Source organism: Esox lucius, chromosome 7, assembly GCF_011004845.1.
Source record: "Esox lucius isolate fEsoLuc1 chromosome 7, fEsoLuc1.pri, whole genome shotgun sequence".
NCBI classification, from domain to species: Eukaryota; Metazoa; Chordata; class Actinopteri; order Esociformes; family Esocidae; genus Esox; species Esox lucius.
The window spans coordinates 32,750,875-32,778,014 of record NC_047575.1 but is presented as its reverse complement, the minus strand read 5'-3'; the positions used below and the strand labels follow the sequence as shown (position 1 = coordinate 32,778,014).

Here is a 27,140-nt window from a genome sequence, read left to right as displayed (position 1 = left end):
TTGCAACTGTTCATTTGTAAACATTCATTGTGAAATTCTGTATTTTTTGCACTTAAAAAAATAAAAGCATTTTACTGGTATATGCTGTGGATGAATAAACATTTGGGTGTAGGAAAAAGAACAGGGGGATAATGGGGGGGTTGAAAAGTGGGGTGGTTACAGGGTAAAATTATAAACCGTGCTGTAGAGATAGAAAAAGTCGGCACTGAGTTTGCATTTCTAACCTTAATTGGCAGATCATTCCACAGTAGTGGAGCTCTATGAGAAAAGGCCCGGCTGCCAGCTGTTTGTTTAGAAATTCTAGGTACAATTAAAAGGCCTGCATCTTGTGATCGTAGGTTACGTGTAGGTATGTATGGTTGGATCATTTCATTAAGGTAAGTAGGAGCAAGTCCATGTATTGATTTATAGGTTAAGAGTAAAACCTTAAAATCAGCCCTAACCCTAACAGGCAGCCAGTCTAAGTACGCTAGGAAAGGAGTAATGTGTTCAAATGTTTTTGTTCTAGTTAGGATTCTAGCAGCCGTGTGCAGCACTAATTGAAGTTTATTTATTAATTTGTCTGGATAACCAGAGAGAAGAACATTGCAGTAATCTAGTCTGGAAGTAACGAAAGCAAGGATTAATTTTTCAAAGATGAAAATAAGCAACTCTTGAGACATATTTTATATGTTCTTCAAAGGAGAGGTCAGGGTCAAGGGTAACGCCAAGGTTTTTTGCAGTTTTTTGGGATACGACCATGCAGCTGTCGAGGTTCACAGTGAGATCGCTAACAACGCTCTTTGTATCTTGGGTCCTAAAATGAGCATTTCTGTTTTCCTTGAGTTTAAGAGCAAGAAATTCTCTGTCATCCACTTCCTAATATCTGAAATGCATGCTTCCAAAGTAGCTAATTTAGGAGCTTCTCCATGCTTCATTGAAATATATAACTGTGTCATCAGCGTAACAGTGAAAGTTTACATTGTGATTTCGGATTACATCACCCAGAGGGAGCATATATAGTGAGAACAATAATGGGCCCAGAACCGAGCCTTGAGGATACACCAAAGCATACCTTTGACTTGTCAGAGGATATGCCATCCACACTAACAAACTGATACCTTTCAGACAAATAAGATTTAAACCAGGCTAGAACATGTGCACGTAGCCCAATATGGGTTTACAGTCTAAGAGAAGGGAGTGATCAATAGCGTCAAAAGCAGCACTAAGATCAAGATGCAACAGGACGGATGCCGAACCTTTGTCTGAGGCCATTAGAAGGTCATTTGTTACCTTCACGAGTGCAGTCTCAGTACTATGATGTGATCTGAAACCGGACTGGAGTATTTCATAAATGTTATTTGTCTTTAGGAAGGCATTCAGTTGTTGGGAAACACATTTTTCTAAGATTTTTGAGAGGAACGGGAGGTTCGATATTGGCCTATAATTGTTTAATATGTCGGGATCCAGATTTTTTTAGAAGAGGCTTAATTTTTCCACTATTTTTAGTGAGTTTGGTACACATCCGGAGGAAAGGGAGCAATTTATTATGTTCAGCATTGGCTAACCTAGCACAGGAAATAGCTCCTTAAATAATTTGGTTGGAATCGGGTCTAGCTGAGAGTTTGTGGGTTTAGAACTAATTAAAAATGTAGTAAATGGTATAAAAAAATTCAAGTGTCCCCATTTACACCTGGTCAGGGAGGTTCAGGACATTTTTAGGACAACTGAGATTTTGAGGACCATAACTATTTAAGGAGGAGTCAGTTATTTGTTTTCTAATGGTGATGATCTTTTCATCAAAGTAGTTCATGTATTCATTACAACTAAAGTGAAGACGCACTTCAATTGTTGAGGTTTGCTTTTTTGTTAACTTTGCAACTGTATCAAAGAGACATTTTTAATTGTTTTTGTTCACCTCAATCAGGTTGAAGAAATAAGCTGATCGACTTGGTGGAGCGCCACTTTCCCTCCAATTTTCTGGAGGCTTGCTTAAGTGCTCTAGTATTGTCTGTGTACCAGCGAACAAGTTTCTTGTTGTGTATTTCTTTTGTTTTTAGTGGTGCAACTGTGTCTAATGTATTTCGCAGAGTGGAGTTTAGATCCTCGATTTGATCGTTTACAGATTTATTTACTCTGTCGTTAATGAGCGAACTTGTAAGAATATCAAGGAATTTATTTGTAGTCCGAGAATTTATAGTACAGCTTTTGAAACTCATTGTTTGCGGAGCAAGTGGATTTCTTGTTTTAACGGTAAATGTAATAAGCAGTGATCCGATAATCCAGGATTTTGGGGGGAAATTATTAGATCTACAATATATTTTGGATTTGACAACAGGTTTTCATGGTTGTACAGTAATCCAATAAGAACAAACAGTGAAGTGCATCAGAAGTACACTGAAATAGAGTCTTGACTGGAACAAAAAGATCTGATCATATTACTCCAGTTTAAACCTCTGGCTGCCCATTAAGGCAATAGCTGATTTAAAGGTTTTAATGCTAACAAACAAAGCATGACATGAATTTGATCCAACTTATTTCCCTCACATAAATAATGTACCTACACAGTAGGAGCTCTGTGGTCATATGACCCATACCACGTGGGTGGGCTAAACAGGAAGTGGTGACATTGGGGTGGCCTACCTTGTACTTGCTGCTGTCCTGCACGATTTCGCCCTCCCGGAGCCAGCTGATGGAGGGCCTTGGGTTCCCGGATGCCACACAAGTGAGGGTGATGCTGCCTCCTTCCTTTGCCTCCACGTACTGTGGCGGTGTATCTGTGAAATTCGGGGGAGCTGTGAAGAGAAGCAAAAATGGTTAAGAAAATGTAACTGTAAATGTGGAATGGGAGATCCTCCTAATGCAAGCAAACTGAATATCTACAGATGTTGCCTGTATGATATATTCATTACTATATAAAACTGCAGTGCCTCCATCATTATTGGGACAGTGAAGCATTTTGTTTCTTGTTTTGGCTGTATAATCCCAAAATTTGGATAAAAAAAAAAAAAGAGGTTTTAAGGTACTTGTATCGGTTTCGCCATTAGGAAATAAAACACTTATGAAATAAAAGACCCTATTTCAGGGAACCAAAGGGACGGCTTTTGTATAACGTTCGAATTAAGCACTTATGTTTACAATTTAGTTGAATATCATTTGCATGCAATAACAGACAGAAATTTGTAACCCATTGACCATTCACCAATAGCAGCTTCACAGGCACAAGACTGCTGCCAAAGACCCTCGTCTTTAATCACAGCTTTTAGTCATTTTGGGTATGCCTCTGCCAGCTTTGCGCACCTCTCATGCTGTCAGATTGGATGGGGTGTGTAGGTGAACCGTGATCATCAGGTCTCCTCACAGATGTTCAGTGAGTTTCAAGTCTGGGCTGCGGCTGGCCAATCAAAAACATTCACAGACTTGCCACAATGCAATTCCAGTGCGGTCTTGGCAGTGTGTTTCAGATTGTTATCAGTATTCTTTGTGATTTGTTTCATTTTGACTGGAGAAGGACTGAACTTATTCCGGATGTTGAAACTGCTTGGAAGTACTTTCCCAATGGTTTAACTCAAATTATAAATAAACATGCCCCATTCCGCCAATTTAGAGTTGGAGGGTGTGATAATCCATGGTATACTACTGAGCTTTCTTCTCTTATTCATGAGCGCAATCTAGTATGGGCCAATGCAAGGAACTCAGATTCTGATGCTGACTAGCTTTTATTTAGGCAGCTGCGTAATAAATGTTCTTCGCTGCTCAAGGAGGCCAAATCTGAGTATTTTTATCAGTAATTACTGAAAACCTAAATGACCCTAAGAAGTTTTGGAAAACTATTAAGTTGATTTCTGCTAATAGCCATGCTAATGAACTGCCATCATGCATTATGAAGGACTCGATTGCTGTGTATGACAAAACTCAAATGCTAAATTGTTTTAACGAACATTCTGTATCATATGGCAAATTGTTTGATTCCATTACTGTTTCTGATCTACCTTGTATTGAGGTACCTGTGATATCTGGTCAGCTTTTCAGTTTTCAGCCATTCTCAGTTCAGGAAATCCTTAAAGCCCTGAAGTCCCTAGATCTAAAAAAAAAAAACCTGCAGGTCCTGATCTTCTTAATCCCTGCTTTCTGAAGTTGGTTGCTGATTTTATAGCTGAACCATTGACATATTTGTTCAATCTTACTCTGAAATGTAATTAAATACCAGAGATATTGAAGTCAGCATTTGTTTTACCATTGCTTAAAGGGGGTGATCCCTCTCTTTTAAACAACTATAGGCCAATTTCGAAGCTGTCACCCTTGGCTAAAATCTTTTGTAACCCTTGTTAGTGAACAGTTAAAATAGTTTTTATATACTAATTCTATGTATCAATCTGGCTTCAGGAAAAAGCATAGCACAGTTACAGCAATCAATCAATCAAATTTATTTATAAAGCCCTTTTTACAACAGCAGTTGTCACAAAGTGCTTTACAGAGACACCCGGCCTTAAACCCCAAGGAGCAAACAACAGTAGTGTTGAATTTCAGTGGCTAGGAAAAACTCCCTAAGAAGGCCGAATTTTAGGAAGAAACCTAGAGAGGACCCAGGCTCAGAGGGGTGAGCAGTCCTCTTCTGGCTGTGCCGGGTGAGATATTAAGAGTCCAATTGGAATAATGAATACATTTCTCTGGGCTAAATCCAGAGGCTTTTTGATTTAGACTAGGTCAGAAGTATGACCAGGTCGACAAGTACAGGGACAGCAACGGCCCCCCCAAACCAGGTAATCCGCAGGTGTGGACCAGGACCTCATCTCCTCCTAAAATTTTAAACTGGAGGAAACTGAGAAAAATTAGAAGTGCATTCCTCATATCCCCCAGCACAATAATATAGCAGCGTAACACCTTGGAACTGAGACGGGGGGTCCGGCGACACTGTGGCCCTAGCCAGGGGAGGCCCCGGACAGGGCCCAACAGGCAGGAAATCAATCCACCCACATTGCCAGGCATCAACCAAAGGGACACCCACCAACCGCAACCCCCCAACAGCAGCCATGAAGGTCTTAAATGACATCGCTACTGCTCTGGATAAGAAACAACAATGTGTCACACATTTTATCGATCTCTCAAAGGCTTTTGATACAGTAGATCACACTACACTGAAGCAAAGGCTATCAAGCATAGGTCTTTCTCAGCATGCTGTTTCATGATTCGCCAACTATTTATCAAATCAAACTCAGTGCACGCAATTTAATGGGCTTCTATCTGATTCATTGTTTGTTCTAAATGGTGTACCCCAGGGCTCTGTACTGGATCCACTCTTGTTCACTATTTATATAAATGATCTAGATAAAAATGTACAAAATAGTGAACTCCACTTTTATGCAGATTACACTTATTTATTGTTGTGCTTTGACCTTAGAGAAAGCTTTTCAACATGTACAAACTGCTTTTAATGCTTTTCAACATACCTTGTGTCATTTGAAAACTTGTTCTTAATGTGGACAAAACCAAACAAATATTGTTCTCTAAAACAAAAAAGAAACCTCTAAATCTTCCATGTATTACTACCTACCAGGGTAATGTGATTGAGACAGTAACTTCATACAAATATCTTGGAATTTTAATTGATGATGACTTGTCCTTCAAACTGTATATACTTCAACTTGCAAAAAAACTTAAGTTGAAGTTGGGATTTTATTTTAGGAACAAGGCTTGTTTCTCTTTTAAAGCTGAAAAAAATATTTTAGGAACCTTTATGCCTATACTGGACTATGGTGATATTTTATATATGAATGCCTCTGCTCAGTGTTTGAGATCTATTGACACCCTTTATCATGGAGCACTGAGATTTATCTTAAACTGTCAGGCACTTACACACCATTGCACTTTATATGCTGGAGTTGGATGGTCTTCCCTAGCATCCCGTAGACTTAGCCACTGGTATACCTTTGTTTACAAAGCCATATTGGGTTTATTGCCCTTATATTTATGTTCATTTATCCGTAAAAATTGTGGTGAATACTATCTCCACTCACAGGATGTTATTTTACTTACTGTGCCAACGGTCAGAACACATTTTGCCTTCATGTACTCTGCTCCACCAGCTTGGAACACCTTTCAAAATCGTTTTAAACTACAAGATCTTGTCTCGCTTAGCATTTTTAAATCATTGATGAAGGACTTGGAATCTGATTCCCTTACTTGTCAATGTTTTTAATAATGTTCTGTCAACATCTGCAGAATAATGGTGTAATTGTCTTATGGTGGTATTCATTATACTTGTATTTGTTGTATTGTATTCTGAAACATTTTATGTTACGACTTACGGCTGCCTATTCTTGGCCAGGACGCTCTTGGAAAAGAGATGTTTAATCTCAATGAGCCTATCCTGGTTAAATAAGGTTTAATAAATAAGGTTTAATAAAAATTTAAAATATTAATCTTCGCACCAGACTGAGGACATGGGCAATATGGATCCGTTTTTTTCCCAGAACCTCTCTGTACATTTTTTTGTTCATCGTTTCCTCAATCCTGACCAGTCTCCCAGCCCCTGCCACTGAAGTATACACCTACTGGTAAACTTCACCACGCTCCTTGGAACCTTTAATGGGTCTAGTATTTATTTTAATAAGCTTCCCGGGATCTATGCCTCAACACAATTCTATATTGGAGGTCTATGGAAACCTCCAACATAGAAGTTAGACTTCCTTAGACTTCATGGCTTGGTTTTGGTCTGACATAAATTGAGAGCTGTGGGACCTTATACAGATGTGTCCACAGGTGTGTGCCTTTCTAAATTATGTCCAATTAGTTGAATTTACCACAGGTGGACTCCAAACACGTTCTAGAGATGCTCAAGCATGTAATCAAAGGACACAGGGTGGATCTGAGTTTAATTTGGAGGGTCATGGCAAAGGTTCTGAATACCTATATATATTATATATTTCAGTTTTTCATTGAAAATGTCAATATATAGCAAACATTTTTAAAACATTTTTTTTGCTGAAACATACTAGAACATAAACCAGGAAGCATCTCCACATGCTGATTTGGGGTTTTTGTCCTCTTCACAACACCTTCCCAACATCAAATCAGTTATGACCTCTAAACCTACCAGCTGTGACCTGGACCCCATTCCTAATAAACTACTTAAAGAGCTACTTCCTGTGCTTGGCAGGCCTAAATAGAACATAATAAATTGCTCCCTATCTTCTGGATGTGTACCAAACTTGCTGAAAGTGGCAGTAAAAAGTCTCTGTTAAAAAGGGCAAAACTTAATCCATAAAAATGTATTAACTATCTGCCAGTTTAGAATCTCCCATTACTCTTTACATTTATATAAAAATACTTTTCCCATTGACTCACCATCTTTCTGAAGATAAATAATATTTATGGAATGCTGCTGGCCAGATATAGACCCCATTAAAATACTGAGACTGCACTTGTGAAGGTGGTAGAGTACCTGTTAATGGTGTCAGAGCAAGGCCCTGCGTCTGCCCTCGTTCATCTTTACATTAGTGTTGCCTTCAACCGCACTGAACACTACATTTATTCTAAAGATTAACCCTAATTGGTATACACAGGCAAGTTCTTGCATGGTTTAGATTCTATCTTCATATGCTTTGGTGCTACTCAAGGTTATGGTTTGTGACCCCTTTTTGTCTATATTTCCTGGCTCTTGGTAATGTCATCCAGAAACCGAATATCCATTTTTACTACCATGCAGACGACACACAACTGTACATTTCAATGAAAGCCCCAGAATTGCCTACCTTGGAGCCTGTGTTTCAAACATAATGAAGTAGATGACAGAGAACATTTCTTACTTTAAAACCTGGAAAACTTAAATGCTTGTTTTAAAGGCCAATGAACAATGACATCTGCTGTCAAATCTGAACCAGAAAAGGAACCAGGCAAGCCTAGTTCAGCCGGCCCACAGTCAAAAGTGATAAATGTTGTTGCCCTTGCAGGATTTTAAACCCAGGTCTCCCACATGAGTGGTTGTACCTTTAACCACAACACCATGGTGCTATACGTTTGATCAGTAGATTTTTCACGCATTAACATCATGCTGAGTTTGAATATTTAGCTAGATAGCATTAAGCAATGATTCTTATGAAGTTTACCTCCACCACAAATAGCATCTATAAAATGTATTGGCTTTTGCCACTGGCCGTTTTAACAGCTTATTAACCAGTAAAACACTGCCAAAGCAACTTAAATTCATGGCAATTTTTTTTGTTTTTCATTCATTCGTGAACGACATTGATACAATAACTATAAATATAAGTGACGATCACTGACTTTTTCGTCAAGTGAAAAGACAAGAGACTTTTTTGTAAGAAGCCATTTATTATTCCATAGTTGTTTGGATCCTTTATAAATCATAATGATAACAGAAATCAGCCAAATGGCCCTGAACAAAAGTTTAAATACTCTTGAATGTTAGGCCTTGTTACAGACACACAAGGTGACACACACAGGTGAAAATGGCAATTAAAGGTGAATTTCCCACATCTGTGTCTGCATATAAATAGTCAATGAGTTTGTTAGCTCTCACGTGGATGCACTGAGCAGGCTAGATACTAAGCCATGGGGAGCAGAAAAGAACTGTCAAAAGACCTGTGTAAAGAGGTAATGCAACTTTATAAAGATGGAAAATGACATAAAAATATATCTAAAACCTTGCAAATGCCAGTCAGTACTTTTCAATCACTAAGTTGATTAAGAAGTGGAAAACTCGGGGATCTCTTGATACCAAGCCAAGATAAGATAGACCAAGAAAGATTTCAGCCAAAACTCCCAGAAGAATTGTTTGGGATACAAAGAAAACCAACAGGTAACGTCAGGAGAAATACCGGCTTCTCTGGAAAAAGACGGTGTAGTTGTTTCAAGGAGCACAATACGACGATACTTGAACAAAAATGAGCTCTAACGGCACAGAAATCTTGTGAAAATTGTGAATCTTGGGGTCAACAAGGCAAATAGTGAACAAAATACCATCTCCACTGTGAAGCATGGTGGTGGCTCACTGATGATTTGGAGATGTGTGAGCTCTAAAGTCACAGGTTATCTTGTGAAAATTGATGGCAAGATGAATGCAGCATGTTATCAGAAAATACTGGCAGACAATTTGCATTCTTCTGCACGAAAGCTGCACTTGGACTTTTGTGCACGACAATGACCCTAAGCAAAAGGCCAAGTTGACCCTCCAGCAGATTTACAGCAGAAAAAGGTGAAGGTTCTAGAGTGGCCATCACAGTCTCTTGACCTTAATATCATCAAGCCTCTCTGGGGTTATCTCAAACGTGCGGTTCATGCAAGACGACCAAAGACTTTGCATGTTCTGGAGGCATTCTGCCAAGACGAATGGGCAGCTATATCACCTGCAAGGATTCGGGGCCTCATAGACAGCTATCACAAAAGACTGCACGCTGTCATTGATGCTAAAGGGAGCAATACACAATATGAAGAACTAAGGGTATGCAGACTTTTGAACAGGGGTCAGTTCATTTTTTTCTTTGTTGCCATGTTTTGTTTTATGACTGTGCTATTCGGTTATGACCTACAGTTGAATGTGAATCCCATAAGAAATAAAAGACATGAGTTTTGCCTGCACGCTCATGTTTTCTTTACAAATGGTACACGTTACCAATTCTCCAAGGGTATGCAAACTTTTTGAGCACAACTGTAAACAGTTTTATTTTAAGCTTACTCTAACGTAGTTACTGAAGGTTGTAGCCAACAAAGTGTTTGTCCATCCTGACCCAAAAAGCATGCATGGACGCATACTTCGAATACCCACCAAAAATAGTCACAATATAACCAAACACTTTTATTTTAGGCAACTGAAGGTTGTAACCAGTGAAGTTTTGGTCTAAGCAGAACAAATCCTAATGCATAATTTGCTTTAACTGTGACGAGATTCGAATGCGGGACCTATTGGTTACAGGTCCGCATCTCTAACCACTACACTATTTAACAACGGGCAGGCAGGCGGGCGCTCGCTCACCCACTCACCCACTCACTTATTCACTCACTCAGTAAGAAACATTCGCTCTTCTTGGCCGGCTCCGCTTACACGGTCCAGCAAAAAGAACCTCAGTGGTTGTACAATCATCTCCCAAAAATCAATGAAGGACCTTGGTGTTGCTCTGGACCAGACCATTTGATATGTCATTTGAATTTCCATTTAACAATGCTACAATTATAAACTTTTCGTCATAGAATGAAGCAGAAAAGGCAGTGTGCCAAAATTATCTTTTTGTCTCACCTGCCAAATGGACTGGTAGATAAAAATTCCAAGTTTTTCCAAGTCTTTTTGGTGAGCCAGCTCTTCTGGCTCCATTCACCTGAAAGAGCTGGATCATTCGGCTCCCCATTTAAAATGCTTCTAGATAACCCCAAAGCAATGAAAAAAGTGCAGTTCGTAGGCTAGAATTATTTTAGACTGTGAAATTCATGTTCAGAAACTACAGTGGGGAGAACAAGTATTTTATACACTGCTGATATTGCAGGTTATCCTACTTACAAAGCATGTAGAGGTCTGTAATTTTTATCATAGGTACACGTCAACTGTGAGAGATTGAATCACATTGTATGATTTTTAAATAATTAATTTGCATTTTATTGCATGACATAAGTATTTGATCACCTACCAACCAGTAAGAATTCCGGCTCTCACAGATCTGTTTCTGATTATTTAAGAAGTCCTCCTGTTCTCCACTCATTACCTGTATTAACTGCACCTGTTTGAACTCGTTACTTGTATAAAAGACACACACTGTCCACACACTCAATCAAACAGACTCCAACCTGTCCACCAAGACCAGAGAGCTGTGTAAGGACATCAGGGATAAAATTATAGACCTGCACCAGGCTGGGATGGGCTACAGGAAAATAGGCAAGCAGCTTGATGAGAAGGCAACAACTGTTGGCGCAATTATTAGAAAATGGAAGAAGTTCAAGATGACGGTCAATCTCCCTCGGTCAGGGGCTCCATGCAAGATCTCACCTCGTGGGGCATCAATGATCATGAGGAAGGTGAGGGATCAGCCCAGAACTACACGGCAGGACCTGGTCAATGACCTGAAGAGAGCTGGGAAAACCATTAGTAACACACTACGCCGTCATGGATTAAAATCCTGCAGATTTTTCAAAAATGACAGATCTTGGAAGATAGAGGATAATGAGAATTTTCTAGATGACAAGGGTTTAAACTAATGCAAAACTGTTAAGGGTGCAGTGCAATCCATTGCAATGCAGTGTCCACAATATGAAATGAAGAACTTTACATGAACACGAGAAACACCTCAATGTCACCTGTGGATTAGATGGGAGTGCCAGACAATATTCCAGTGTAAAATCCCTCCTCCCACTTTAGAATTAGAATTAAGTACTCAACTGCACAAGGCAAGTGTGGGGCAACTACTATTTCAACCTAGATATTAACAATCAGACTGACATTAAAATACAACACAAAATCTAAATATAGGTAATGGACAGTTCCTCAAATAGTTAATAAAATGAAATGTTTTCTCTGATCCCAAAGCGCCCCAAGATAGACATAATAAAGTTGTACATCATAAAAAAATGCAATGGCACTTTTTTTTTTTCACTCATCAATTACAAATACGGCATGGGCCTTTAAATGAGTAGGGTGGTAGTAGTAGTAGTAGTTCTAGCAACAGTAGTAGAATAAATATTTATAATAAAAAACAATTTTGAATCAATGGAGTACACAGTACCTACAGTAGTGCAGAGAGTAGAACAGACACTAATACAGACAGTATAATGCTAAACAAGATAAATAGTACTCTGCATCCTTCAAAATGTTTCTCAATTGATCTATGATCTGGCTGAAATGAAACCTGGTCTGGTTGCTACAGGGAGGGTGCACATCACTGACAGGCCAACACCTTTGGCAAAGCCTAATTTCTCCTTAAAATGGAGCACTAACTATAAGTCAATCTGGATAAGAGCATCTATTTAATGACTAAATGTTAATGTTTTTATTGGTGTGGGTGCATGTGTTATTACTGTATGCCCTGTCTAGGCATCGGGCCCCACACTGCACTACAAGCTTCTTTTATTTTTTCTAGCAGAGTATTTCTAGTAGAGTTGTAAGGCCTGATCCCAGCACAGCATGGGGCTTTCTAAGAGATCTGACCCCATTTCTCCATCACTTGCTGCCTCGTCCTCCCTCTTCTTTTTCTTCTTCTAGTCCTAATCTAAAGCTACATCTAAAATAAAGATAAATTACATGCTCATGCAGTGTTTTATGACAATTATCTGTTTGGCAAACATACAAACACAGAGTACATGGAGAGAAGAAACAGCTTCCCACACTTGCCCTTTATCAATGCTGCATGAAGATTATCTCTGCAATTTCAATGGCGGCAGGGAGGAATGACATCATCTTTGTGAGAGAGGGAGTGAGAGATAGAGAAAGGGGGTGTGTGCATGAGTGATAAAATCGCAAGCTTGTATCGCAGGGTTAGATAAATAAACAGCGTGAGAGTAGGCAGGCTATTATTAGCCTTTTGTGGTTGCAAACCTTGCAAAGTGTGTGCAGATGTTTAATCCCGAAAACTGTTCTGACCTGGACAACCAAGCCAACCCTGCCAAGGAAAACCTAGCACAGCTAACAGATGCTCAAATAGCAAGCCTATCTTGAGTTAGTGTAGCTAGCCTTGAGTTAGCCAAGCTAGCAAATCTTGATCTACCTCAGCTCAGTCCTCAGTCCAAGGCTCATTTTGTCAGGCTGCTGCACAACCCTGGGGGAGTTTTCTCTCTGTTAAATATGCATGAGTATCACTGACTGAACATATGTTACAAGCAGTGGCAGCAAGTGAGAAGGATGGGAGGCTTGTGGTATACTGCAGGCGGGGACCACACAAACTGAAAAGCTTGTTAAGAAATTGGCAGAGATAAATAATATTTACCTAAAACATTTATTAAAGGCATTTATAATAAAATATTATGGGGATGGGCCAAGTTCATCCCCATAATATTTCATTTAGGAAGTGGAAATGTGCAGGACGTGCTCATTATGGACGAATGGTGTTCTCTGTTCATGAGCTCAACAATTCCACAGATTTTATTCTGAAGACAAGCTCCATAAATGCACTATTTACACTAAATAGCAAACACATAAAATTATAATGTTTATGCTGTCATGTAGACAAAAGGGAGAAATGAAGGTCAAAGGGGGATATCGGACTGTACTGCTTTATTCATTGAATTAAGCAGTGCAGGACAGGCACATCATGGATGAATGGTGGGAAGCTCAACTTTTAAACTAAGAACTAAGACACAGTATAGGCTACAACATGGAAAGAACAGCTAAGAATGAGTTATTCTAAACAATGACTAAAATCACGTTTGGTACAACGCAGTATCACAGGTTTACGTGTAATAGACATTTTTATTTTTTTTCATGTACAGGACACAATCTGCACTGAAGGAAGAAATGTATGTACAGGAAACAGTTTGGTCAATGTTCAAAGAAATGGGTGTACACTACATCATTTTTTTCAGATATGCCCTGCAGGAAAAAATGAATGTAATACATTTTCAATAAGGTTTAAGGTTAGTATTAGGTAAAGGTTAAAGTAAGAGCAGTGCTAACTCTAACCCCTAAGTTGGTGTCAACCAATCACATGACTTTCACAATCGTGTCCTCTACATGACAAAAATCCATTTTTTTTAGAATAAGAAATGTGTCTACCTCACAAAAACCAGTAACACTGTACTTGTTAATAGATACTATTGTGTTTGTGTATGTTAATGACTTTTCATCTGTTTATGATGAGTTACATTTCTTGAAGAGGGAAAAACCAATTCCCCAGCGAATTAGAAGGCCCACGGGAAACGGGAAATAAAAAAAACACTTCACTTCCTCACAGTCTTATAGTTGCCCTAAAACAGAAGCCTGTCCTCCCAGCAGACGTCCAGCAAGTTGGTTAGCCTGCTCCAGTCCAATGGTTTATACAGTAAAATTTTGTTGTATCTTTAACTGTGTTTTGGCTAACACAAGTACCAACTTATAGCATGCATTCTTACCGAGAATCAAGAATGTCATCCTCTTTCATTTATGTTTCCAATAAATGTATTTGGGGACTGGGGTTTTAATTTATATAACTGGGTAAAGCCAGTTATATAACGTACCATTTGAGTTAGCATGCCCTATAGTTGCCTACAGGCAGCTAGTAAACTTAACAAGCTAATTAGATAAGTTAATACATACAATTTCAAAACATATTTACTTGTAATATTACTTTAGATTTTTTAATTGGCTATAGGCTACCTCACACACTTGCATTGCTGTGTTTTTCCCATAATTTGGTTAAAAAATTGTTCTCTCACTATTTGAACTATGGAGCATGCATATTAAAATTGCCATTTGACAATCTCATGGTAACTCTCCTGTTTTGTTCATCTATCCAGTTTTACAGTTTTGCAACAAGTACTGGAACTACCAACAGAGCTTGGAGGGGCCCTTATATAATTCACATATTATATGAATTATATATATATTTACATATGCGTCACTCAGGTCTGCGATAGCAGCGCCCTCTCCAGGACGCATTGACATATGCAGTCATGTATTTACGCATAATTAGCACCCTAGAGGGTGCTGTTATGACCACAGTAGACCATTACCACAAAACAGTGGTTACCATTTTTATATTTAGTATGTTATACTTATTGATTTAGGATAGGATGCTTTGATCTTTATTTTTTGGACTGTTTATTGTACTAGTAATATATGTGTCATGCGCCAATTGCAGTATTCCTGTGGTAGGCAAATCACTTCCAACTACCTGTTGGCAGCAGAATGACCGCATGGATCAAAGTACTTCAGATATATATTGCCTCAGAATATTACCATAATTTGCAACAGAAAAGAAAAATGTGTAAAGCAATCACCTATGATTTATGCAGATTAATTCAGTGTGTGTGCATGTGTGTGTGTGTGTGTGTGTATATTCTTTCAAATGACAGTGCTTTATTGTGAACCTTAATAATGTATAAAGTCCCACACATCATTGCAAGAATTACTTTCATTACCAACATATTCCAGTGTTATTGGTCCTTAATGACTAGCGATTATGTTCAATGTCAACATATGAGAAATGCTGTTTGCCATTGGCTGTTTTCTAGGGGATAGTGGTAGGGTAATGGTGGGCAGGACGTTTCCGCAACTGACTTTCAGTCTGATAGTTGCCAGTTCAATTCAGTCCAGAGGCAACCTTTTTGCTGGGGATTTTTTTTTTGTTTAGACAGATGTTTTTTTGGTTTTGCCACATCCATTCCAGCTAGAGGTGAGACTTTTGTTGTTGTTGTTGTTGAGACCAAAGTATTTTTGTGTTGTTTAGACCAAAATTTTTCTGTCTTTGTAATCATACCATACCTTTGTAACTCAATACTGTGATGCCCAACCTTAACCATAACCTAACCATAACATTATTCCTAACCCTAACTCAATACTGTGATGCCCAACCTTAACCATAACCTAACCATAACATTATTCCTAACCCTAACACCAATACGTCATGCCTAACCTTAACCCTGCATTAACCTTAACCGTAAATGTTATTCGTAGCAAGGCATTTTTCATTTACAATCGATTATGTTAAGCAAGCAAGGAAGTTTATTTATATAGCACAATTCATACACAGAAGCAATTCAATGTGCTTTACAAAGAAAAAGAAAAAAAGAAAAATACAATAGCATAAAAACAAACATTCAGATGAAAACATCAAAACAACATCATAATAATAAAACATATAATAGGAAAAGAGCAGAGACATGCTCTTTGCGGATGATGTTGTCGTGTTGGCCCCTTCAGCATGCACTTGGACGGTTTGCAGCCGAGTGTGAAGCGGTGGGGATGAAAATCAGTACCTCCAAATCCGAGGCCATGGTCCTCAGTCGGAAAAGGGTGGCTTGCCCACTTCAGGTTGGTGGAGAGTGCCTGCCTCAAGGAGGAGTTTAAGTATCTAGGGGTCCTGTTCACGAGTGAGGGCAGGATGGAACGGGAGATTGACAGACGGATCGGTGCAGCTTCTGCAGTAATGCGGTCGATGTATCGGTCTGTCGTGGTGAAGAAAGAGCTGAGCCGTAAGGCGAAGCTCTCGATTTACCGGTCAATCTACGTTCCTACTCTCACCTATGGTCATGAGCTTTGGGTCATGACCGAAAGGACAAGATCCAGGATACAGGCGGCCGAAATGAGCTTTCTCCGCAGGGTGGCTGGGCGATCCCGGGAGCTCGGTCACCCGGGAGGAGCTCAGAGTAGAGCCGCTGCTCCTCCACATCGAGAGGGGTCAGCTGAGGTGGCTTGGGCATCTGTTTCGGATGCCTCCGGAACGCCTTCCTGGGAAGGTGTTCCGGTCCCGTCCCACCGGGAGGAGACCCCGGGGAAGACCTAGGACACGCTGGAGGGACTATGTCTCCCGGCTGGCCTGGGAACGCCTCGGTGTCCCCCCGGAAGAGCTGGAGGAAGTGTCTAGGGAGAGGGAAGTCTGGGCATCCATGCTTAGACTGCTGCCCCCGCGACCCGACCCCGGATAAGCGGAAGAAGATGATGATAATGATGATGATAATAGGAAAATAGAAATAGAATAAAAACGGGATAAATACATAAGAAGCTATAAAAGCTGTAACGCTAAACAGTGCAGTTAAATTTAAGTGCTCAGTCATATGCATGTGAAAAGAGAAGAGTTTTTAAACTGGTTTTAAAAATTGATACGTTTGGTGCATGTCTAAGATCTTCTGGTAGTTTATTACAGTTATGTGCAGCATAACTGCTAAACACAGACTTTGATAAAGTCTCAGGCTCTTTCCAATATTACATCCTACCTGGAAGGCCACTCCTACCCAGTTACATAGAGAGAGCCCCTCCTCTTCTACCTATAAGTCACTTGACTCTGTCATACCTTCAGATGGTCTGTCGAATAATTGCTATGTGGATGACATAACATTTTTACTTGTCGCACTTTCTGAGAGTTGTCTAAAAGCATCTGCATGTCAGCCCACCAACTCAATAGCCTTGTCTACAAAGAGCTGCTCTTCCTTCTTCCACCCTAATGGTGAAAACAGCTTCCCGCTTGAAGGTAGGAGAGCATAGTCCCTGCCTATTTTCAGAAGATATTGCCACAGCAGTTAATCATGCAAAAACTAAAAAGCGATAATGATCGCTTTGGATGGCTTTTCTCCCAAAACAAATACAAATCCTAATTTTCTCTGAGGAATACAATCCTCTTTGTCCCAAGGCTTGATGAAGGGGATCTGGACAGATCATCCTGTGAGACAATTGGCGTGCCTCCAGACAAGATGGACCCCTGCTGTCTATAGAGACACAGACTGGCTTACAGAGGGGAGAGTCAATGACTCATACAGCTTTCGTTCATTTTAGTGAGTTGTTTCATATTCTACACATGTATAATCACCTTATGACCAGACTGATCTGCTTACACATGTAATCCAGAGGCTTTGTCCTGGTCATGTCAATCAGATATCATCAGGCTTTAAAGCACGGTGAGGCTAATTTCATAAACTCATATGGGTCAATGTGTTCGACATTGCCTAAATTTAATTTCTACTGAGGCATAAAGATGTCATAAAATCAATGTACAATATGTAAATGGGTGATGAAGTGAAAACCGGATTTCGTAGGGGCATATCCGTGGGAAGTAGGTGTGCTGTGGGAGCTGCAGTCCTCTCTGACAGTCTCAGGACCACCTGATGAGACTCCAAACTTCACTATTAGTTTCTATCTGCCATTATTACGCACGTGTAGTCCGTTTGTTGGTCATCTAGCACACACCACATCATCCACAGGAAAGGTCGACATGCGTCACCATCCGATCGATATCTGTTCAATAACGCAACACTCTCAACCATTGTCAGTACCCCCTGATCAAAACATCTCATGTCCATGGGGTTGGTAAATTTTTCTGTAGCAATTTTTACTTACAGTTTAGATAGTAACAGAGCCCCTTGTCATGAAAAAAATATCCAGGACAGTGCCATTAATACTGTTGGTTGTACAATGCAAAAGTGGGTTGCAAGTAAGAAAAGTAGACAAACACCTTATTGTTTCCACACTAGATCAAACTAGAAAGAACAGAAACAGATGAGTTTCCTTTAACAAGTTTTAGAACACCTCAATTTTTCCATTTGTTATAAAAATTCACACAGTTAATGTCTCAATGTACTCTGAAATTAAAGAAAAGAACAAAGAAAAATTGAGAGACAAAAAATAAATCATGGAATCGTTTTTGTTTAACAAAATGTAATCAATATTTTTGACTCATAAAAGTAGCCAGACATAACAGCCAAACACACTTGTGGCAATCTTTCTACAAGGGAAATCAAATAGTTTGGAAAATTCTTCCCAACAATGTTGCAGAAGTTCCCACAAATGTGTTGCACAAATGTGTTACACTATTCAAGGGCATACAAAAACCATGTGTGATAAACCAAAGATTTTAAAAGTCTTCCAGTCTTCAGTAGTCCACTGGCAATGCTTCATGGCCCATACAAGTCTCTTTTTCTTATTTGGCCATCTTAGTAATGGTTTTCTTACTGCCACTTGACCTGTCAAATCTTCACAGTTGAAACTGAGACCTGCTTACTTCAACCTGTGTTAAGTTGTTCTTGAAGATGTTGTCCTGTGAGTGGTCTATTACCCAAGCTGTTAACTCTCAGAAACTCATTCTGATTGTGTTGTGGTTTTCGGTCTACCAGACCTCTTTCTGTCGGAGTTTCCAAGTACCATTAGATTACTTTCTTGACTAAAATTTCTCTACAGAAAGAACTACACTTTTGAGGGTTATAATGGACTGTCTGTCTTTTTTAACTCGCCAATATTATAATCATCAACTTTCAAGGCTTAATTTACTTCCATTGTAGCAGAACAGCAAATTGTTAAACCATTAATTGTTCCCAATACTTGCTCTGAAATGTACTTTTTTCAGTTTATGGTAGCCTAAACTTGGACTGAACTGCTTAACTTGAACTGCTTAAAGTTCTACAAAAACTAGAAAAATGGGGGTGTTTTAAAATGTTTGATTGGTAGCATGTGTCATTTTACGGTACATAACCCTTTTTCTTTGCATTTACTGTACATCCACAATTAACCATGCAAAACATTTATTAAAAGAAAATATTATTCATGCAGTATTGATCCATAAATATTCATATTTTTAAGTATAGTTACATTTTTGAATTTAGAGAGAGGATATGCACTGCAATATAATGTATGTGTTCTTTTTGTAAGCTAAACTTGATTTCAATCTGAGAAACAATGTTTGGTAGAGCATTACACATGACATTGCTAACTACAAAACACTACAAAAAACATTGTGATGTTTCTGTTGAGGTAGATGTATGTAAAATATTGTACAGAATTTCTTAATTCACAGATATTACCCCAAAAATTAAAACAACATTACACTTGTCAACTCAACAGAACTGTAAAAATTCATTAAACATTGAGGAATTGAATTAAAAAGTTGAGGGAATGGATTAAAAACTGAGGAAATGGATTTGACTGACAGATTGTTTATTATTGTAAACTAAGGGACCCCATAGATTTCTCATATTCTGAGTGCATGTTCAAGACAAACTCTGTTCCTCTTTGTAACTTCATTAACTATGAATATGCCTTTATTACAGCTAACAATGGGGATATTAGCATAATACTTACACTGCTTGAATAAGAAATGAATTACTTTGTAATTTACAGCACTAAATAATTACCTTATTAAATGCCTTTTGTGGCTCAGGATGCACAGTTTCAACACATTAAATAGTACGCTGAAATTACATTGTACACTTGAAATTACACACTGGGACAGAAGAGAATAATGGCTTGGTGTGAAAAATGACTCCATGGAATTTCACCCAATTATGAATCTAGGTCAAACTATCCTTTAACTACTGGGGAAAAAAGCCTTATAAATGAACTAATAATTATTAATTAACTTTGGTTCCTATAGAACACATCATATGTAATGTTTGAACTAAATAAAGGTTTGAACTAAATAAAGGCATTAGAATTATATTTCTGGGAAAAGCAAACAGTTCAAAAGCTGGTACGTTATTGAAACACTAATGTCTACACAGAGAAAATAGACAACAAAGATAACATTTATTGAACAAAGTTGTATTATAATATTGTAGACTACACCCTCATAGCAGTGAGGACATTGAGAAACACATAGAAAAGAGTCAAATCGATTATAGTCATACTGTTGATCTGTTGTTAGAAGCATTAAGTACCTACTAAATAAGAGAACAAATTCCAGAAGAAAACTAATTCTTCATTACCTAGTATGGATGGGTTACTGGTGAAAAGCAAATATACGATAAAGAAGCTATGATGAGTTAAGTCTGAAAGGAAAAAAGTGGAGGGTAAATAAGCAAACTGTTCTTGTACAAAATATGCATGATTGCCCTTCCACTTAGAAGTCTAGGCACAATGCTCCTCAAAATGTATACTCTCAGGTCTAATAATTACAACCCGGTTTCCAAAAAGATTGGTTTGCGGCGTAAAATGGCAATAAAACAGAATGCAATGATGTGCAAATCACTTATTCCTACATTTACAATGAAAGAAAATATATAAATGTAACACTTATGTTTTTTCCCCCATTTATCATGAGCTGAACTCAAAGATCTAAGACTTTCTCTACGTACACAAAAGGCCTATTTCTCTCAAATATTGTTCACAAATCTGTCTAAATCTGTGAGCACTTCTCCTTTGCAGAGATAATCCATCCACCTCACAGGTGTGGGATATCAAGAAGCTGATTAGACAGCAAGATTATTGCACAGGTGTGCCTTAGGCTGGCCACAATAAAAGGCCCCTCTAAAATGTGCAGTTCCATCACACAGCACAATCCCACAGATGTTGAAAGTTTTGAGGGAGCGTGCAATTGGCATGCTGACTGAAGGAATGTCCACCAGAGCTGTTGCCCATGAATTGAATGTTCATTTCTTTACCATAAACCGTCTCAAAAGGCGTTTCAGAGAATTTGGCAGTACATCCAACTGGCCTCACAACCTCAGACTACGTGTAACCACACCAGCCCAGGTCCTCCACATACAGCATCTTCACCTCCAACATCGTCTGAGACCAGCCACCCAGAGAGCTGCTGCAAAAATCGGATTGCAGAACCAAATAATTTCTACACAAACGGTCAGAAACTGTCTCAGGGAAGCTCATCTGCATGCTTGTCGTCCTCATCAGGGTCTCAACCTGACTGCAGTTTGTTGTCGTAACCGACTTGAGTGGGCAAATGCTCACATTCGATGGCATCTGGCACTTTGGAGAGGTGTTCTCTTCACGGATGAATCCCGTTTTTCACTGTACAGGGCAGATGGCAGACAGCGTGTATGGCGTCGTGTGGGTGAGCGATTTGCTGATGTCAACGTTGTGGATCGAGTGGCCCATGGTGGCGGTGGGGTTATGGTATGGGCAGGCGTGTGTTATGGACAACGAACACAGGTGCATTTTATTGATGGCATTTTGAATGCACAGAGATACTAAGATGAGATCCTGAGGCCCATTGTTGTGCCATTCCTCCACAACCATCACCTCATGTTGCAGCATGATAATGCACGGCCCTATGTTGCAAGGATCTGTACACAATTCCTGGAAGCTGAAAAAATCCCAGTTCTTGCATGGCCAGCATACTCACCAGACATTGAGCATGTTTGGAATGCTCTGGATTGGCATATATAACAGCGTGTTCCAGGTCCTGCCAATATCCAGCAACTTCGCACAGCCATTGAAGAGGAGTGGACCAACATTCCACAGGCCTCAACCAACAACCTGATCAACTCTATGTGAAGGAGATGTGTTGCACTGCGTGAGGCAAATGGTGGTCACACCAGATACTGACTTGTTTTCGGGCCCCCCCCGGACCTCCCCAATACAGTGAAACTGTACATTTTAGAGTGGCCTTTTATTGTGGCCAGCCTAAGGCACACCTGTGCAATAATCATGCTGTCTAATCAGCATCTTGATATGCCACACCTGTGAGTTGGATGGATTATCTCTGCAAAGGAGAAGTGCTCACTAACACAGATTTAGACAGATTTGAGAACAATATGAGAGAAATAGACCTTTTGTGTACATAGAGAAAGTCTTAGATCTTTGAGTTCAGGTCATGATAGCTGGTGTTCTTAGAAATAATCGTTCGCATGATAAGACCTTCAATACAAACATTCTTGTATTCTTCAAATCAATTAACCATTTTAAACAAATACATTATGTTATTCATTATGACAATTCTATACAGTTTGATAACGACCCAGTAGATAAACTGATGGCCTGGCTGGATGGAGATGCTGCGGAGGAGAATGTGAATGCTAATAGAGCTGATTCGTTTGCTAATGACGCCAAACGGCGTTCGGCTCTGGTTGATACTGGGTGTCTGAAAGGCCTGATGGTTCTAGTGTTAACAACACTAAGCGTTTGGGAACTGAGGAGACCAATTGCTGTAGTTTTGAATGTGACATTCTTGCTTGATATATGATTGCAGCTGCTCAACTGTTCAAGGTCTCATTGTCGTATTTTTTGTTTCATAATGCCCCAAATGTTTTCAATGGGTGACAGGTCTCAACTGCAGGCAGGCCAGTTTAGCACCCAGACTGTTTTACGATGAAGCCATACTGTTGTAGTGCAGAATATGGTTTGGCATTGTCTTGCTGGAATAAGCAAGGCCTTCCTTAAAAAACTGTCATCTGGATGGCAGCATATGTTGCTCAGGAACCTGTATATATTTTCTAGTATTAATGGTGCCTTCACAGATGAGCAAGTCACCCATGCCATGTGCACTAAGGTACCCCCATACCATCACGGGTTGCTGGCTATTGATAACAAGCCAGATGGTTCCTCTCCTCTTTAGCCTGGAAGAAGCGGTTTCCATGGTTCCCAAAAAGAATCAACATTTTGATTCGCCAGACCACTGGACGGTTTTCCACTTCGTCTCAGTCCATCTTAAATGAACTCGGGGCCCAGAGAAGGCGGCAGCGTTCTTCTGTATCTTGTGTATATTCTTCTTTGCATGGTAGAGTTTTAACTTGCATTTGTGGATGCAGCAACATACAGTGTTCCCAGACAGGGGTATTCGGAAGGGTTCCTGAGCCCATGCAGTGATGTCCACTACAGAATCACGTCCATCTTTAATGCAGTGCCGCCCAAAGACCACGACCATCCAAAATGTTTTTGACACAACTTTTCCAGTCTTTGGTGTGAACACTGCGTTTGGATAAGAGGTGTGGTTTGTTAAGAGTACTGTATCCAAGCAACAACCCTTCCACTAAGTAGCGTCAGTGTGACAAGAGAAGTGTCATGTTCTGATGATGTTGCAGAACTGCTACAAAGCCAGTCTAACACACATTTCTTTCCATTCTCCTTTCAAGTGCCACACATTTCAGCTAAAAGGTTTTTTTATTGTTGCAGTTGGAGTATATTCAGAAAAAAAAGACAATACCTTTAATGTCTCCTCTCTTATAAGACGAATCAAATGCAAATCAAGTTTAAAGATAAATAAAGATTTTATTCTTTCTACTCTTTCTCCTTTGCATTAGTGGCAAAGAACATAATGCAATGTCTTTGGCATTTGCTCCTATAGTCTGAGCTGTGTCTTTAATCCTATAGGGATAAGCAGTGGATAGGGGTCATGTGTAAATCTGTTTTTAGAGCAAGGGAGGAGTAGAATTTTTTCCTTTTTTTTCAACAAGCTGTATGTGTGTGAGCTTGAGAGATTAAGTAAATGTGACAGAGAGAAATAAAGATAGAAATACAAAGAAAGATAGAGACCATCAATTGTCAAGGACGAGTAATACACTGTAGCAAGATAGCAAATGCTATCATATTGCTGCATATTTTATTAGTAAATATTTGAGATCTTTAATCAAAACCAGTATTAAAACAAGGGAGCATGGGTGAACAAGTATGTTTTTATACTTTCATTGATTATTAAACAAAGTAAGTCAGTATCCAGTGACCGCTCAGGAACTAGCTGTATGTTAGACCTTCAAAAAAGGACTTGTTTACATTATGAGAGACAGAAATAAAATGCTAGATAGGCTTATCTTGGTTTGCAAAACTATTTCCAGAGCATTTGAATTTACACCGGCATGTTCGAGACATACCCTGCAGGATTGCGAACAGCAATCATGAGAAAACTGAGTCATATGTGGGCACACTGCAAATAAACTAGATACAGTTCGGTCATACACTCACCTAAAGGATTATTAGGAACACCATACTAATACTGTGTTTGACCCCCTTTCGCCTTCAGAACTGCCTTAATTCTACGTGGCATTGATTCAACAAGGTGCTGAAAGCATTCTTTAGAAAACATCCCCCACACCATAACACCACCACCAGCAGCCTGCACAGTGGAAAAAAGGCATGATGGATCCATGTTCTCATTCCGTTTACGCCAAATTCTGACTCTACCATCTGAATGTCTCAACAGAAATCGAGACTCATCAAACCAGGCAACATTCTTCCAGTCCTCAACTGTCCAATTTTGGTGAGCTCGTGCAAATTGTAGCCTCTTTTTCTTATTTGTAGTGGAGATGAGTGGTACCCATTGGGGTCTTCTGCTGTTGTAGCCCATCCGCCTCAAGGTTGTGCGTGTTGTGGCTTCACAAATGCTTTGCTGCATACCTCGGTTGTAACAAGTGGTTATTTCAGTCAAAGTTGCTCTTCTATCAGCTTGAATCAGTGGGCCCATTCTCCTCTGACCTCTAGCATCAACAAGGCATTTTCGCCCACAGATCTGCCACATACTGGATGTTTTTCCCTTTTCACACCATTCTTTGTAAATCCTAGAAATGGTTGTGCGTGAAAATCCCAGTGACTGAGCAGATTGTGAAATACTCAGACCGGCCCGTCTGGCACCAACAACCATGCCACACTCAAAATTGCTTAAATCACCTTTCTTTCCCATTCTGACATTCAGTTTGGAGTTCAGGAGATTGTCCTGACCAGGACCACACCCCTAAATGCATTTGATTGTCCTCAAAACTTTGGGAGGGTTCTATTAAAAATGTGGTGCACGCTACCTCAGAATGTGGCATCTTGAGCTATCGATATATTTACACAACAAAATCTCATGTGCCAAATCTTTGATACATTTTGGAAAATGAAGTGTATTGTAAACAAGCTTTCTGTAGTTGTTTATAAGCCTAAAAAGCCTTCTATAGTTGTTTAAGTCTCTTACTGTAAAATAATTTTGTCCAACCTTTCCATTAAGATATTTTTATGTTTTTTGCTAATTTTGAACTGTACATTTACACCCACCCCCATACATAGTGCATCCTCCCAATAAATCTGTACAAACAATGCCAAAATATGATGTACACACAGATCAAAACACACATCTACATGGTGTGAATAGACATGTTTTTTATATGAACATGTGTGTATTGCTCACTAAAACATGAGACTGCCATAGAGTTTCTTGAAGGGACATTGTGGATTTCAGCCTGAGAGGTTGCACTGAGATTTTTATCTGTTTTTCAAGTGAGATGGCTAGGAAAGCTTTGGACCAAGGTGGCCAAAGCTCATTGATGCACATAGGGAGTGAAGGCTGGCCCGGGTGGTCCGATCCAAGAGACAAGCTACTGTAGTTCAAATTGGTGAAAAGGTTAATGCTGGTTCTGATAGAAAGGTGTCAGAACTAACAGTTCATCACATACGCACATACAGTTTATGGTGTATGGGGCCACATAGCTGCAGACTAGTCAGGGTGTCCATGCTGACCCCTGTCCACTGCCAAAAGTGCCTGCAATAGGCACCTGAGGATCAGAACTGGACTACGGAGCAATGGAATGTGGCCTGGTCTGATGAATCACATTTCCTTTTACATCACGTGGCTGGCCGGGTGCGTGTGTGTCACTTACCTGGAGAACACATGGCACCAGGATGCACTATGGGAAGGAGGCAAACGGGTGGAGGCAGCGTGATGCTTTGGGCAATGTTCTGCTGGGAAAAATTGGGTCCTGCCATTCATGTGGATGTTACTTTGACACGTACCACCTACCTACCTGGTTGCAGACCATGTGCACCCTTTCATGGCAAAGGAATTCACTGATGGCATTGGCCTCACCCTGCCACAAAGCAAACACGGTTCAGGAATGGTTTGAGGAACACAACAAGTTCAAGGTGTTGACTTGGCCTCCAAAAAGGTGCAGTAGTCTTTTAATTTTTGCTGGACCGCGTAAGCAGAGCCGGCTAAGAAGAGCGAATGTCTCTTAGTGAGTGAGTGAGTGACTGACTGACTACTCCTTGTTAAACACCGTAACTGTTTCTGGCATTGAAAAGTTTGTCTTCAGTCTCGCTAGTAATTGCTCAATTCTTATGATTATTCCTAGGAAGTTAGTAGATAATAGTAAGCATATTACTGATTAATAAGCTGTTAAAACAGCCAGTGGCAAAAGCAATGCAGTTCATAAACACTATTTGTGGAAACTTAATATTAGTCAGTCTAACAAAACCCCTCAATGGAGTCTAGCGACTGCTGAAACATGTAATGCCGTGGCATAGTGGTTAAAGACAGTGCCTCTAAAGTTTGAATCTATTCAGAGCAACAACATTAATTATTTCTGGTAACTTCCATGATTCTATCGTCTTTTCACTTGATGAAAAAGTTAGTTATCGTCGCTTTTATTGATAGTTATTGTATAAATGTAATTCACAAATGAAAGAAAAAATATGTTGTACTGACACCCAGCAAATGAGGCTATACTGACACCCAGCAAATGTAGCTCCGTGGTGTACTGGTTAACGACACAGCCTATCATGTTGGCGACTCGGGTTCGAATCTCAAGGTGGCAATATATTCTATTGTAGGCCGGCTGAACTAGGCTTGTCTGTTTTCTTGTTTCTTGTGTGTGTGAACACACATACATACATATTTCAGTCTTAATTTACTACTAGAGAATTTCCTGTGCTTCTCCCTCCCTCTTCGCATTCAGCAAGTGCAGGTCTAGGATCAACCTATCGGGAACCTTAGTGTGAGGTGGCCCAAGGACACACTGCCCTTCACAGAAGCTTGAGAGAAACACAATCTCTCTTCATAGAGAAGCCTATTCAATTACATCATTCTCACCAACCCCTGTCCCCCTCCTCATTCGACGCGTGG

The 27,140-nt window shown here is 39.7% G+C and overlaps 1 protein-coding gene across 5 annotated transcripts in view; it reads right to left on the bottom strand.

The window, feature by feature from the left end:
• The window catches only part of igsf9bb (immunoglobulin superfamily, member 9Bb), a 169,193-nt gene that overhangs the window by 79,251 nt on the left and 62,802 nt on the right, over positions 1 to 27,140 (bottom strand). For all 5 annotated transcript variants that reach the window (XM_029121266.2, XM_029121264.2, XM_029121267.2 and 2 more), the window contains exon 4: positions 2,623 to 2,774. In XM_029121266.2, coding sequence (XP_028977099.1) covers positions 2,623 to 2,774 — 152 coding nt within the window. The remainder of the gene's footprint in view (positions 1 to 2,622; positions 2,775 to 27,140) is intronic.